This window comes from Typopeltis vanoorti, chromosome 1 (assembly GCF_054136105.1).
Source record: "Typopeltis vanoorti isolate ZY-2024b chromosome 1, IOZ_Tvanoo_1.0, whole genome shotgun sequence".
Taxonomy (NCBI): Eukaryota; Metazoa; Arthropoda; class Arachnida; order Uropygi; family Thelyphonidae; genus Typopeltis; species Typopeltis vanoorti.
In genome coordinates, this window is record NC_143549.1 from 23546067 (window position 1) to 23559577 (window position 13511).

At 37.1% G+C, this 13511-nt stretch overlaps 1 protein-coding gene across 1 annotated transcript in view; it reads right to left on the minus strand.

The window, feature by feature from the left end:
• Window positions 1-13511, minus strand: part of HUWE1 (HECT, UBA and WWE domain containing E3 ubiquitin protein ligase 1) — a 1068888-nt gene that overhangs the window by 128340 nt on the left and 927037 nt on the right. Inside the window, exon 82 of the mRNA XM_090396304.1 lies at window positions 5453-5723. Coding sequence (XP_090252430.1) covers window positions 5453-5723 — 271 coding nt within the window. The remainder of the gene's footprint in view (window positions 1-5452; window positions 5724-13511) is intronic.

A 13511-nucleotide genomic window follows, 5' to 3' on the forward strand; every position in this document is an offset into this window, starting at 1 on the left:
AATACATACTCTCTCTCTCTCTCTCTCTCCACTTTCAATTTCCTTCCACACATTCTTTAATATTCTTGATGCATACACTGCACTGAATAATATTGCGCAAATTCAAATATCTGGACAACGTGGTCTTTGCCACCATTGCTCGTCATGTTGGTGCCATGATGACAATACCACGAGAAAAACGTTATAAATATACTAATGCTCTAAAAATATGAAAATCTACACTAATACACTATACTCTAATTTTCTGATGAAAAAACACAACAAAACCACAAACATAAATAGGCTCTCTCTTCTGCTGTAGTTTAACAAGTTCAATGTGACAGCCTCTGTTCATACGTGGACCAAACAGGATGTTCAGTTGAAAAATGACTTCAGGGACACCAATCTTATATCATTCATGAGTCTGAAAAATATGGCCTGGCACAGCATGGAATGGATATTGACCACAATATTCTCTCATCCAATACATCTGTGCTGTTAAGTTTGAATGGCCATTTAAGGAGTGCTTTATTACTTTTTTTCTTATCTATTTCATTTATTTTTACTTTCAGTTTTAATGTTAATTTCATTTTATTTTTTAACCCCTCCATGATGGTGGCACTTCAATACATGGATCAGATCTGTAAAAGGAAATGACATTCCATTGTTTGTGCTTTACGTTGTGTGCTTGTGCACATGATGGCTGTCCATTTCAGGTTGAAATATTTGCAAAGATAAAATTATTATTACTTTCCTGTGAATACATGTTTCTAATAATCATCATCATGTCATAAGCACTATTAACAATTTGTTTGAATAAGAATATCACCAGAACCAAGTTTAACTGTTCTTTTCACCTGTTGGATGAATGATGAGAAATTTTGTTTCTGATGTCTGTTGTCATATAATATATCTACAGTATCTGTGCTTTTTTTTGTTAGATTTCTGCTCAGGACATGGACTGGTTATTACTAACACCATGTTCCAACATAAAAATGTGCACAAATTAACATGGAGAGAAGAGTCAAGGAATAAGAAAAGTCTCATTGACTATGTTATTGTTGATAGTGATGTTTTTTCCTTGGTGCAGGACACGAGAGTGTACAGAGGATTTGAAATCGGAAGTGATCACCATTTAGTCTTGAGCAAGATAAAACTGAATTTCATATTGAAAAGAATAACATGTAAGAAAGTTTTAAAGCAAATAAAAGTTGAGCAGCTCTCAGATGTGAACTATAGACTAAAATAAACAAAACTTATTGAAGAAAAAATGAAAGAAAGAGTTTGAGAACAGGAACCAAACCTTGGAGATTCAGTGGCAAGCCATGAAGAATACCCTGATTAATTCAGCCAGAGAGGTATGTGGTGAGGTTGTCTGCAAGGATAGTAAAAATCAAAACTCAATGGTGGACGCAGAAAGTTAAAGAGGCAGTGAAAGAAAAGAAGAGAGCATATCAAAAGTTCCTGGCAATTAAGTCAGCTTGTGTTCTTAGAGAATACAGAAACAAATGCAAGAAAACTAAACACTGTGTAAAACTAGCTAAACAAAAGTCATGGCAGGACTTTGGCAAGAACATAGAAAATAAATATCAAGGGGCAAAATATTCTGGAGGTTGTCGAAGAAGCTTAGATGTGAAGGAAAGAGTGCTGTTAAAGGAGTTAGAGATGATAAAGGTGACATAAAAATGGGAGAAAAAGATATCCTTGAAGTATGGAGTAATTACTTTGAAAAATTGCTAAATGAAACAAGCAGTGATAGCAAAGTGGTAAAAAACACATAACAGGCATACAGTCAGGAATACATATCAACACTTGAAGTAGAAAAATAACAGACTGATTTGGAGGAAAATTGTAGAGGAAGTTAGTAATGATGTAAATTTTTCATGTCGTACTATCATATCTTGTACACCCCTTGAGGGGTACATGTTAGGAATTTGATGATGATCTGTGCTTGGTTGAGGCTTATAAAGCCCTAGTAATATGATGAAGGATTCACATGCAAGAAGAATTTTTTGGGTATATGCCAGAGATCCTCACCTACCATGGTACCCATTATCTTATAAGCAACAAATGCATTCAGAAGTGGAATGCGAGGATTACCTGGATGCTATACCAGTTCTGCAGCAAGCCTCAGGTGCTCAATCTCTAGTTAGACATTTTGCAACAATACTGACTATTTCAAGAAAGCTGCATTAACTAAATGACTCTGGCTGGGTTCCTAGGACCACCCATCTTGCTGAAGCAGGGGTCAAAGAAATGCAAGGCTACTAGCATCTGCCTTTCCAGATGCCTATGGGTTGCACTGCATGGCAAACATGATAATAAGGCATTGGTATCCTCATGATGGTGGTCTTTTTACAATTTTTTACAATCCTGGAAGACAGGATTGTAAAAAAGACAATGGAGAAGTAAATTGAAATATGTGAGGAGAAAAATAAAAATGGCTAATATATGATCACTAGAAGGTCCTCTTTACCACAAACAGGTGCCTCACACGGAAGGAAGACAGCATAGGTTATACTGTTACAGTACATAAGGTAATAAATAAACAAATAACATGTTATATAAAATAAAAACAAATTTAAAATAAAACCTGATCAATGTTGTGTCTACAAATAAATTGCATTTATAATCACATGTATCTATATAAATAAGTTCCTTTTAAAATGTTAAAAACTTCATGTGTGATTTGTCCAAGTCTGACAAACATCTGTCTGAATATATACAGGGTGTTCGGGATAAATTTGACAGTTTCGTAAGGAAAAAGAAAATCTTTGTATCTATTAAATTTAATGAATTGACAAAAAAACATTACAGGCAGAGTTAATTACAATACTATCAACAAGATTTACTCAAAATAACCACCATTAGCATCGATCACAGCTTCAATTCTGCTTCGGAACCTCGAACAAGCTGATGCTACAGTCTCCCTGGGAAGGGCCGCAAAAACTGTTTTAATTTTATCCATTAACTGGGCTTTTGTATTACTGGAAGTGCGATTGGTGTCTTTTCCAACTGCGCCCCATACAAAATAATCCATGGGGTTAAGGTCTGGGGAGTTTGGAGGCCAAACATTTGGACTGAAGTCGTAGAAATTTTCAGACAACCATTTTTGACTTTTCCCAGAGGTGTGGCAAGGGGCCGAATCCTGCTGCCATACATACGGCCTACCATTGGCTACCCTTGTTATCCAGGGCTTGACTACAGTTAGCAACTCCACGAACAAAGCCCGAATTCCAATGCCAGGGTTCTTCAACACCTGTTCCTGCAGATTTGCGAGGAATTCTGCTGTACGAACGCAATCAGATCGTCTGCTAGGGATCTTTCTTCTTGCTACATCCTCGTAGTCACCATTGCAAGTCTCTAGTTCATGCCTGATTGTTTTTACTGTATTCAGGGAGCATTGGGCAGCAGTCGTAATATCCTTATTTTGATGGCGGGCACGAATCATCATGATACAAGTTATTCTCTTCCATGATTCAGGTGGGTTCCAGCTATCCATCCTTTCTGACATCTTGTATATGAATGAAGAAGGGTCCAAACTTTTAAATGAAGAGAAGTGTGTGTTAATACATGTAACTTACGGAAAAATATAATTAATTATAAATATGTCAAATTTATCCCGAACACCCTGTATGTGGTTCAGCCAGATTAATAGAAATTACATTCCTTACTGGCACTCCACCATAACATGGAATATGGTAAGATGAATTGTACCCTTCCCACATAGGTCACAAACCCTCAAGAACGTGTGTGAAATGACCATGAACTATGTAGATTCTACCAAGAACAACTTCCTCTCTTTAGTTCCTACAGTGACTAGACTGCAAATGTTTAATTTCAGGCATAATCTCATGCAGTTTATTTGTCAGGTCTTCCTGTCATGATGAATGCCATTGGATAATTAGCTTTGATCTTTTAAAAACTGTTGTAGTTTGTATATGGGAATGACAAACACTATGTGGAAAATTATGAGGTGATATAACAGTTGCATCTGCAGTCTCTGTCTGCAAAGTTAGCCTAGTGGCTGTGTGCTTTGCAACCATACGACGGGGGAAAGGTTTGATTCCTGTCGACAGCATGAGGAGCTTAAGGATCTTTCTCAGCCATAGCCAAGTTAGGTCTTGGACGTGGACAGCCCCCCCCCCCCCCCCCAGTTCATCTAGAGTTTATCACCCCGCAAGCAGGCAAACTGGCCCTGCGAACACACAGGCTACAGTCATAGGAAATAATACTTAATCCCATAGGAGGACTCAACCAGTCCTAAGGAGCGGTCGAGGAATCCTATACGAATAAATAAATAAAAAATCTGCAGTCTCATTTCCTTTAATTCAAATGGCTGGGAATCCAGCACAACCTTCATCAAAATTAAGGAACTTCAATTTTAAACAATAGTAGAACATCATAAAGCAATGTATGTGGATTGTAGACAGGAGAGGAGATGGCCTATAAAAACTTACCAAATCTCAGTACATCATACATTTTTGGTAGTATTTTTCTTTTATGATTACATGCACAAGTTGAATAGAATGCAACTCACCAGTATAATTACTTCATTCAAGTGGAATCTGACTGAATACCATGCAGGAAATCAGAGTGCTCTGTTCTCCATGATTTAAACACTAGCAGGTGGACTGATGATGGCATAAAAAGACTACACAGAGTGTATTCATGGAATGGAAGAATACTATGATGTTCAGTTCAGGTAATATCATCAAAACTCATGCCAAAAGCTTGCATAATCCATTTCAGATGCATACAAAATGGGTGAATAAGTCTCATGTTCTTAACCTCCCTACCAGCCGAGGTGGATGAAACAGCGAGATCAAATTGCATTTTTTATCCACGTTATTCAATAGGCGTTACAGAATCATATCCAGATTTAGCTGGACTTCTATAGACATCATGGCCGGTTGGGGTATTAACATTGAACTTCCCAATGTAGGCAAAAAAAAAATTTTTTTTTTAAGATGTTTAGAAATACTATTTTTAGGGCATATTAAGAAATAACTGTTTCCATCCAAGTGAGTGAGCAGGTTCATTTGCTTGGACATAAATATTCTGAATAGGCAGTGTGCAAAATGATAAGCAATTACCTCCTGATACAGAATGCTCTGCTCAGGCTTAATTTTTTTAGTATATTCTCATCCTTCCACCTCTGGCATGACTGGGAGTAGGCTAACACTCTCCTTGTACTACTATATTTGCCAAGCACTGCATGACGTATGGTAATAAGGCACTGCATTAAGACTGGTGTTCTGGAAGAATGGAAAATTCTAGCTGTTACTCTCCACAACAAACTACTTGTTCTCCTCATGGAAGGAAGATTTAATTGTAGTAACACTAGAATATAATTGAAATACCAGTTATTTAGCAATACAAAAATTGCGAAAGAAAAAAGTTATAATTTTGAATGAAATTTGAAAATATATTTTTAATTTTAACAAAACTGCATTGTAAACTATGCACTCACTTGACAAGTTTTCCGAGAATATGCTTATAGAAAGAACGTGTGAAATAGCATTCTAATAATTTGTTGTCATAGACAGCTTTGGCAATAACACGTCCTACAAACTTAAAATAACTGAGATGATTGGAGTTACAGTGAGAGGAGGAGTTGATCATATAGGTTACTCTGTCTCCTGGTGAAGTGGTAAACAAAGCATACATGGGATTGAATATCTCACGGGATATTATCGTATACCATTCCCTCAAAAGACCTCCAGCATCTTGACCTTCTTCACCTGTGGTATTAAGTTAAAAGAAAGGATAATGCTATAGCTAAGAATCTGAACAAGAATAGCAATTATAAATAGTATTTATCACATATTATATAAAGATAATGTGAAATTATTTAGAGAAAGCAATGGATTATGCTGTCAAATATTTTTTAACAGGATTATTAATATCATGATAATTAAAATTTTTTCATATTTTATTATTATTATTTCACACCTGCTCTACAACCCATCTCTAACATTCAATCACCAGCTGACCGCAACTACACCAATGGCATTTACTGCCGACCACCACTGGTATTTCCACAGACAATCACAAACATCCATGCCCATGGTGGGATTCGAACCCGTAACCTTTTGGCTGGAGAGCTGATCTGCTATCCACTCTTTTAAACAAAGAACAAATGAAAAAGCAATTTTAACAAAAAAGGGCATATTGATATGCAGTCTTTCAGTTTTTCTTTATAAAATCACATTTTAAACTGAAGATAAAACATCTGAATGGATATTCTGACACCAAGTATAATTTCACTGCTTTAAATAAATCAGTACATATGTCAGAATTAATGTGTGCCTATTCATACAACTTAAATATAACCGCTAATGCTCATTTATTTATTTTTATTGACCTCAAACACAAGGTCACAAGAAGAGTAAGTGATTAAGAAGAAAGAATGGAGTGGTCAGCTTAATACATTTTATTAATATTATTGCAAATTAACATGTAAGTTATTTCATTTATAACCCTTAAGTGCAACCAGTAGCACAAATTGTTTTGTGCAATTTAAAACTACATATTCTTATGAATAACAGGGTGGCTGCTGTACAGGTATCAAAAAGTGGTATATGGAGGGGCAGAATCGGGGAGAAAACAGGCAACTAGTGATGTGCCGCAAGGTTTGGTGCTGGGATGATTGTTGTTTAAATTTGTACATAGGAAATAACCTGAAAATAAATATTCAGTTGTTTGCTGATGATGTAAAAGGAGGTAGAGTAATAGTTAATCAAGGCAATGTGGACAATGCATTTTTTTAAAGGAATGTGCACAACAGTTAGCTATGCCCTTGACCTGGCTAATGAAAGTCTTGCAGTGGATCAGGTTTCTCAGGAGTGGCAAGAAGGCAAAATAGTACCACTCCACAAGCATGGTTCTAGGTTGGAAGTTTCTAATTATAGACCAGTCTGTAGAAATTAAGTTCTGGGCAAGGTATTGGAGAGATTGGTAAGGAATAGATTACAATATTAGGTTGAAGGACATAGAATTCTTTATTATATTCAGCGTGGATATGTAAAGATATTATTAGGTTGAAGGACATAGAATTCTTTATTATGTTCAGTGTGGATATGTAAAGATATCCATGCTGAACATACCAACAAGTTGTGTATGATGGAGCAGTGTCTAGAAAAGGTAGGTAATTAGTGGCATGATCAAGGTTCTGTTCTTGGTCCCCTGTTGTTTATCGTGTTTATAAATGATATATGGATCTTCAGTTGTTGCTGATGATGCAAAGTTGGGGAGAATTATAAATAACACAGCTGATGTTAATTCTCTTCAGGAAGATTTGAACAAACTTTCCACTTAGAAAAAGGAGTGGGGTTGTAATTTTAATATTAATAAGTATAACGTATTTCTGGAGTGCAGAAATATAAGGCTGCATACTATATTGATGGTATCGTATTACAGGAAGTGAGTGAGATTTGAGAGTGATGGCTGACAGTAGAAAGCACATTGCAGTGCTGCAATGATAAGATGTACTCTAACATGTAGGGATAAAGGAGTGTGGTCTGATCAGTGACTTTATACAGTGGTCATACCACTGTATAAAGGCACTGATCAGACCATACTCTGACTATTGTGCTCAAATTTGGTCACGTGGTTTTCAATGTCATGTGGAAACACTGGAGAGAGGTTGATGAAATGTGAATTGCAGAATTTGCTGGTAGGAGGAAAAGAGATAGTAGAGATGTTTAAGGTAGTGAGGGGATTTTATCAGATTAATCCAGAGGGAATTATAAAAAGAGTAGGTGAGAGGAGAAGAACCAGAGGTCATTCCTAGAAGTTACGTAAAATTGTAGTGAAGAGGGATTAAGAAGTAGATTTTTTACATGGAGTTCTTCTAGAAAGGCTTATACCTTGGCAACACATGACTATTAAATTATTTAAGGAATTTACAACGTATGCTGGAATATTAATTAAAAGAAACTTTAATAAATATTTCCGATATTTCGGCGTCACATTGCCGTCTTCATGGGAGCATACAAATATGACATGTGCATGCAGGCACTACAAAAAGTAAATGAGGCAGAAGATAAGAAACTAATGTTGTTCCTAAAGTCCTAATGATACTCCCTAGTGTGCTATATTGGGTTGTCAGGGCTGATGTTCTCATGATGCAAGTCTCCCAAATTTGGGGCAGTCTCATGCACCCAAATTTGTTGAGGTTTTGAATGTTTTTTTTTTTTTTTTTTTAGAGCTGAGGCAGATTCTATGAATAATCTTTCATACTTTGCTGCGGTGTATTACTTTGGCTTTCTACCAACGTATTCTGTGGCGGGTATCCCGAGTGGCTGTACTGGTGAAACCGGATGTAGTCTTTATGTTCCGAAATCCTGATATTCGCTGTCCTGACTGTTTGGCCTAAGTAGGACAGTTTACAGCCGCAAAGGATCTGTTATACCCCAGGTAGGTCTAGGGGAAGTGGTTGGTCTTTAGTAGAGCGGATAAGGGATGCCAATTTTTTATATGGTTTGTAGCAAGAGGTCAAGTCATATTTTTTTAAGGATTTTGGTTATTTTTTCATAGGTGCCCCGGTTGTAGGGAATGGTGATAGATTTAGTGTAATCTTTATTGTGAAGGGGGGTTTTGTGGTTCTGGTTGTTTTTTTGGGGTCGTAGGCTAAGAAAGTTTTAAGGATGTGGTTTAGTTCCGTGGTTAGGGCATTGTCATTTGAACAGATTAATTTTGCCTTGTTATATAGTGTTTTAATAACCCCATATTGTGTGTGTGTGTGGGGGGGGGGAATTGTTGGTGAATGTATCTGCCTGTATGGGTGGATTTTCTATAAACAGAGAACACCAAGGATCCATCAGGCTGGCATGTGATTAGAGTGTCAACGAAAGAGAGGCTGTTGTTTTCCTATTTTTCAAAGTGAACAGGATTCTGGGTTGTTGGTTGTTTAAGTGTGTAAGAAGGAGTGGAGTGTATCTGAGCCATGTGGCCAAATAGAAAACACATCCACGTGGCAAAGCCAAATAGTGGGTTTTTGTGGGACAGAGTTTAAGGCTTTCTCTTCAAAAGTCTCCATAAAGAAGTTGCCCAAGGGTGGGGAGAGTGGTGAACCCATGGCAGTCCCTTCTATCTGTTTGTAGAATTTTCCTTGCCAAACGAAATAGCCCGAGTTCATTGTAAACTGAAATAGGGCTGAGATATCGGGAGGAAATTTGGCTTGGATGAGCTCTAAGGATTCCTTGAGTGGGGCATTTGTGAATAGGGAGGAGACATCAAAACTGACCATTATGTCAGTATGTTGGAGTTTTCTGCAACTGGCAACACACCATCACACATAAAAAACTCAGCCCACTTCAAAGCCAGTATACACCAACCAGCCTCAATCACTGTTGAAATGTTCATTTTTAGTTCATCCAGCATGTGAGGATTATTCTGATAAACAACACCTCTGAGATACTCCCAAAGGAAAAATTATGGTGGGGATAAATCTGGTGATCTTGGAGGCCACAAAAAAAACTTTTGAGATGAGATGGTCACCGAAAAATTCTTGCAAAAAAATGTATGGTACTGTTCAACATGTGGAACGTAGCACTGCCTTACTGGAACCAACAATTGTGTTCGCTTACATCAAGGAGTGTCACAAACTGTGTGATGATGTCTTGGTAGATGGAACTATTCACTGTCATTTCAAAGAAAATGGGTCCCATTCTACGACGTGTGATATCGAACACCCAACTCCAATTTTTTGAGAATGCAAACCTTTTTCATGAAAAGCATGTGGATTTTTACATGATCAAATCTTACTGTTTTGACTATTCACATACCTGCTGAGGTGAAACAAGGCCTCATCTCTGAAGAAAAAACTGTATTAAGCATCTCTATACCATATTCTTCAACAAATCAGCATAATCATCTGCAGAAAATTACTCATTTGCCTTTATCTGGGTCTTTCAGTTCACGGACTGAGTGCATGATATGGATGAAGGTGTAACGATCTCACAGCTTTCTGAGGCTTACATTGACATTGATGATTGCATGGCAAGCTTCTCAAGGCTTTTGGTTGAGGACTGCTACAGTGCTCTATTTATCTCATCTATTTTATTATCAGTCAAAATGGATGGTCTTCTGGTGCAATTGCTATCTGCAACAGATCCAGTTCCCGAAAAACGCTGCCCTAATCTCATTATTGTCAACTTTTGAGGAACTGATGCACCCAGATATTTCTTGCAAAATTCCTCGGCAAAACATGCATAAAAACGATTAGTGAAATAACTTTCTAAAATGAAAACTTCTTGTAGCTGGGAAAAAGACATTTCATTTCCACAATGAACAAAGCTACAAAGAACAACCTATACACATCATAGTGAACTCAGCATCTCTGATTCTTTCTTTTAGGGTTACGTGGTGATCAGCACTCATATTTGTAGATTTAGGGACTCAAAAACACACGTGTTGAACAGATTATTTTATTAATTACAAACAAAATAAAACTTGACGTTTCGACCTCTGTATCGAGGTCATCATCGGAAGAATATAACTGTATACAGAACCAAGCTACATGCTCATGCTTTCTATATCAGTAAACTAAATCTACGTAGTTAATAAATCTTTTTTCTAGCCTGACCTCTAGTGATAGAAAGGAAAAACAAAATTAAATAAAGAAAAAAAAATATATATATATATAAAAAAAAAATAATAATAATAAATAAAAAAAAATTATATATATATTATAAATAGATAAATGCAACTACAATAACTGTTAGAGTCCACATGTATTAATATTCTGGATAGTCACAAAATGATTTTTTTCAGTTGCTATTGAATGTTCTAAACACTTCACCAAGTCACCAGGTTGTCTTCTTGTAGTGGGAATTTTTCTAATGCTAGTTTAGGATGTTATACAGGTTGTAGATGGCTCCTCCACATTCTTGAAATGGTGAGGCCATCATTTTTGTTGAGATTTGGGTTGTGTTTGAGCATTACACAGGACTCTTTAAATTTTCTCTCAAACCAGGTTTTGGTGTGGTGTAGGAACTTGGTATTTTTCCAGTCAATTCAATGGTATGTTTGGAGTGCATGGTCAGAAAGGCCTGTTTTACCGAAGTGGAGGTATTTAATGTGTCGTTTGTGTTCGTCTTGTCTGATTGGGATAGTTTGCCCTGTTTCCCCTATGTATGGTATGTTACATGTGCAGTGTATTTTGTATACCCATGGGTGTGCTAGGTGTGGAAGAGGATCTTTAGAGGAACTGAGTAGGTGTCTTAGTTTATTTGGGGGTTTAAAGGTGGTTTTAATGTTGTATTTGCGAAGTGTTCTGTCTATTTTTTCCGAAATGCCTCTAACATAAGGAATGGCAATGGCATTCTTGAAATCTTTTTTGTTCTTACTGGTATCTTTATGGAGGATCTTGTGAATAGTTTTTTTATTGTATCCATTTTTGATAAATGTTTGGTTGATGATTTTGTATTCTTGGTTTAGAGCCTGTTCATTCGAACAAATAGTTAAGGCTCTGTGTTTAAGGTTGCTTATGACACCTAATTTTTGTGTTGGGTGGTGGTAAGAATTTTTGTGTATGTATTGGCCTGTGTGTAGGTTTGCGGTAAACTGAGAAGGAGAGACAGCCAGAGGGAAGACGTGTGACAAGTGTGTCTAGGAAAGGAAGAGAGTCGTTTTTTTCCATTTCAATGGTGAATTGGATACGTTTGTGTTGTTTGTTTAGGTGGCTAAGGAATGTATTTAGAGCTTCGTGGCCGTGGGGCCAAATGGCGAAAATATCGTCGACGTATCTGAGCCAAATTTTGGGCTTTAGACATGCTGTCTTAGAGCACGTTGCTCAAAGTCTTCCATATAAAAGTTAGCTATTGGGGGAAGAAAGTGGTGAGCCCATGGCTGTACCTTCTTTTTGAAGGTAAAAATTGTAAAAATCTAGCATCCACCCAAAACAAAGTTCTACAACTTAAATTTGAATTATCTGACTACATTATTCCAGAAATTTGGGAGATTCTAGATAGAATCACTGACGACTCGGCCAAGCACTCACTACTGAAAAATAAAGAAAAACTAATAATGAAATTTCAAGCCCTACAACAACAGAAAAGCACAAGATCATCAAGACGCCATTACGAAAGGAACAGCCAACCACAAACCGACTTCATAAGGAGCAACCAATCGTCCACAAACAATGTTAGGAGCCACTAACCACCATTGGATCAATGCTCAGTTATCAACCTATCAAACCACATTCTCACTGAAGGTGAACTCTCGGTGCTAAAGAAAGGTTTGAACTACGCCATTGCTCCGAGGTCAGTAAACAAGCTTGATATCGTGTATCATATCGAGAGAGGTTTACGATCCCTCCCCACCATTCTGGCTGATAAAATACGAATGGAAACATCGTGTATACTAAATTCTAACAAAAAACTAAACACCAACATAAACAAAACCGAAAATCTAGCCCTTGAATCCTTAAAAAATAACCAGGATATTATAATAACGAATGCCGATAAAGGCAATTCCACCATCCTGTTAGACCGTACAACATACAATGAAAAAATGAACCAGATAATATCAGACCATAACACCTACCAAAAGGTTAACTATAACCCCACAAAACGTAACAAAAAAAAAAAAAAAAAAAACTTAATTAATCAAATCCGTACACACATGGCCCGAAGAAATGACAAAAAAATTAATACCTCAGTATGCCCGTGCGCCCAGAATTTATGGCCTGCCAAAAATACACAAACCTGGCACACCACATCGCCCGATCTTTGAAGGAATTAACAGCCCAAATTATCTCTTAGCAAAAAAATTAGCTGCCACACTCAAGGAATTGGTAGGTCAGTCCCCTTCCTACATAAAAAATACACAACATTTCATCAGTAAAATCAAAAACATTACACTCACCGACCAAGATTTATTAGTCAGCTTTGACATAACTTCCCTTTTCACCAATGTCCCAATCAATGACACGATCTTGCAACTACAGAACATATTTCCACATGACATCACGGCCCTTTTTGCCCACGTACTCCGCTCCGGATATTTCGTATAGCAAAACAATTTTTACCTTCAAAAAGAAGGTACAGCCATGGGCTCACCACTTTCTCCCCCAATAGCTAACTTTTATATGGAAGACTTTGAGCAACGTGCTCTAGAGACAGCATGTCTAAAGCCCAAAATTTGGCTCAGATACGTCGACGATATTTTCGCCATTTGGCCCCACGGCCACGAAGCTCTAAATACATTCCTTAGCCACCTAAACAAACAACACAAACGTATCCAATTCACCATTGAAATGGAAAAAAACGACTCTCTTCCTTTCCTAGACACACTTGTCACACGTCTTCCCTCTGGCTGTCTCTCCTTCTCAGTTTACTGCAAACCTACACACAGGCCAATACATACACAAAAATTCTTACCACCACCCAACACAAAAATTAGGTGTCATAAGCACCCTTAAACACAGAGCCTTAACTATTTGTTCGAATGAACAGGCTCTAAACCAAGAATACAAAATCATCAACCAAACATTTATCAAAAATGGATACCATAAAAAAACTATT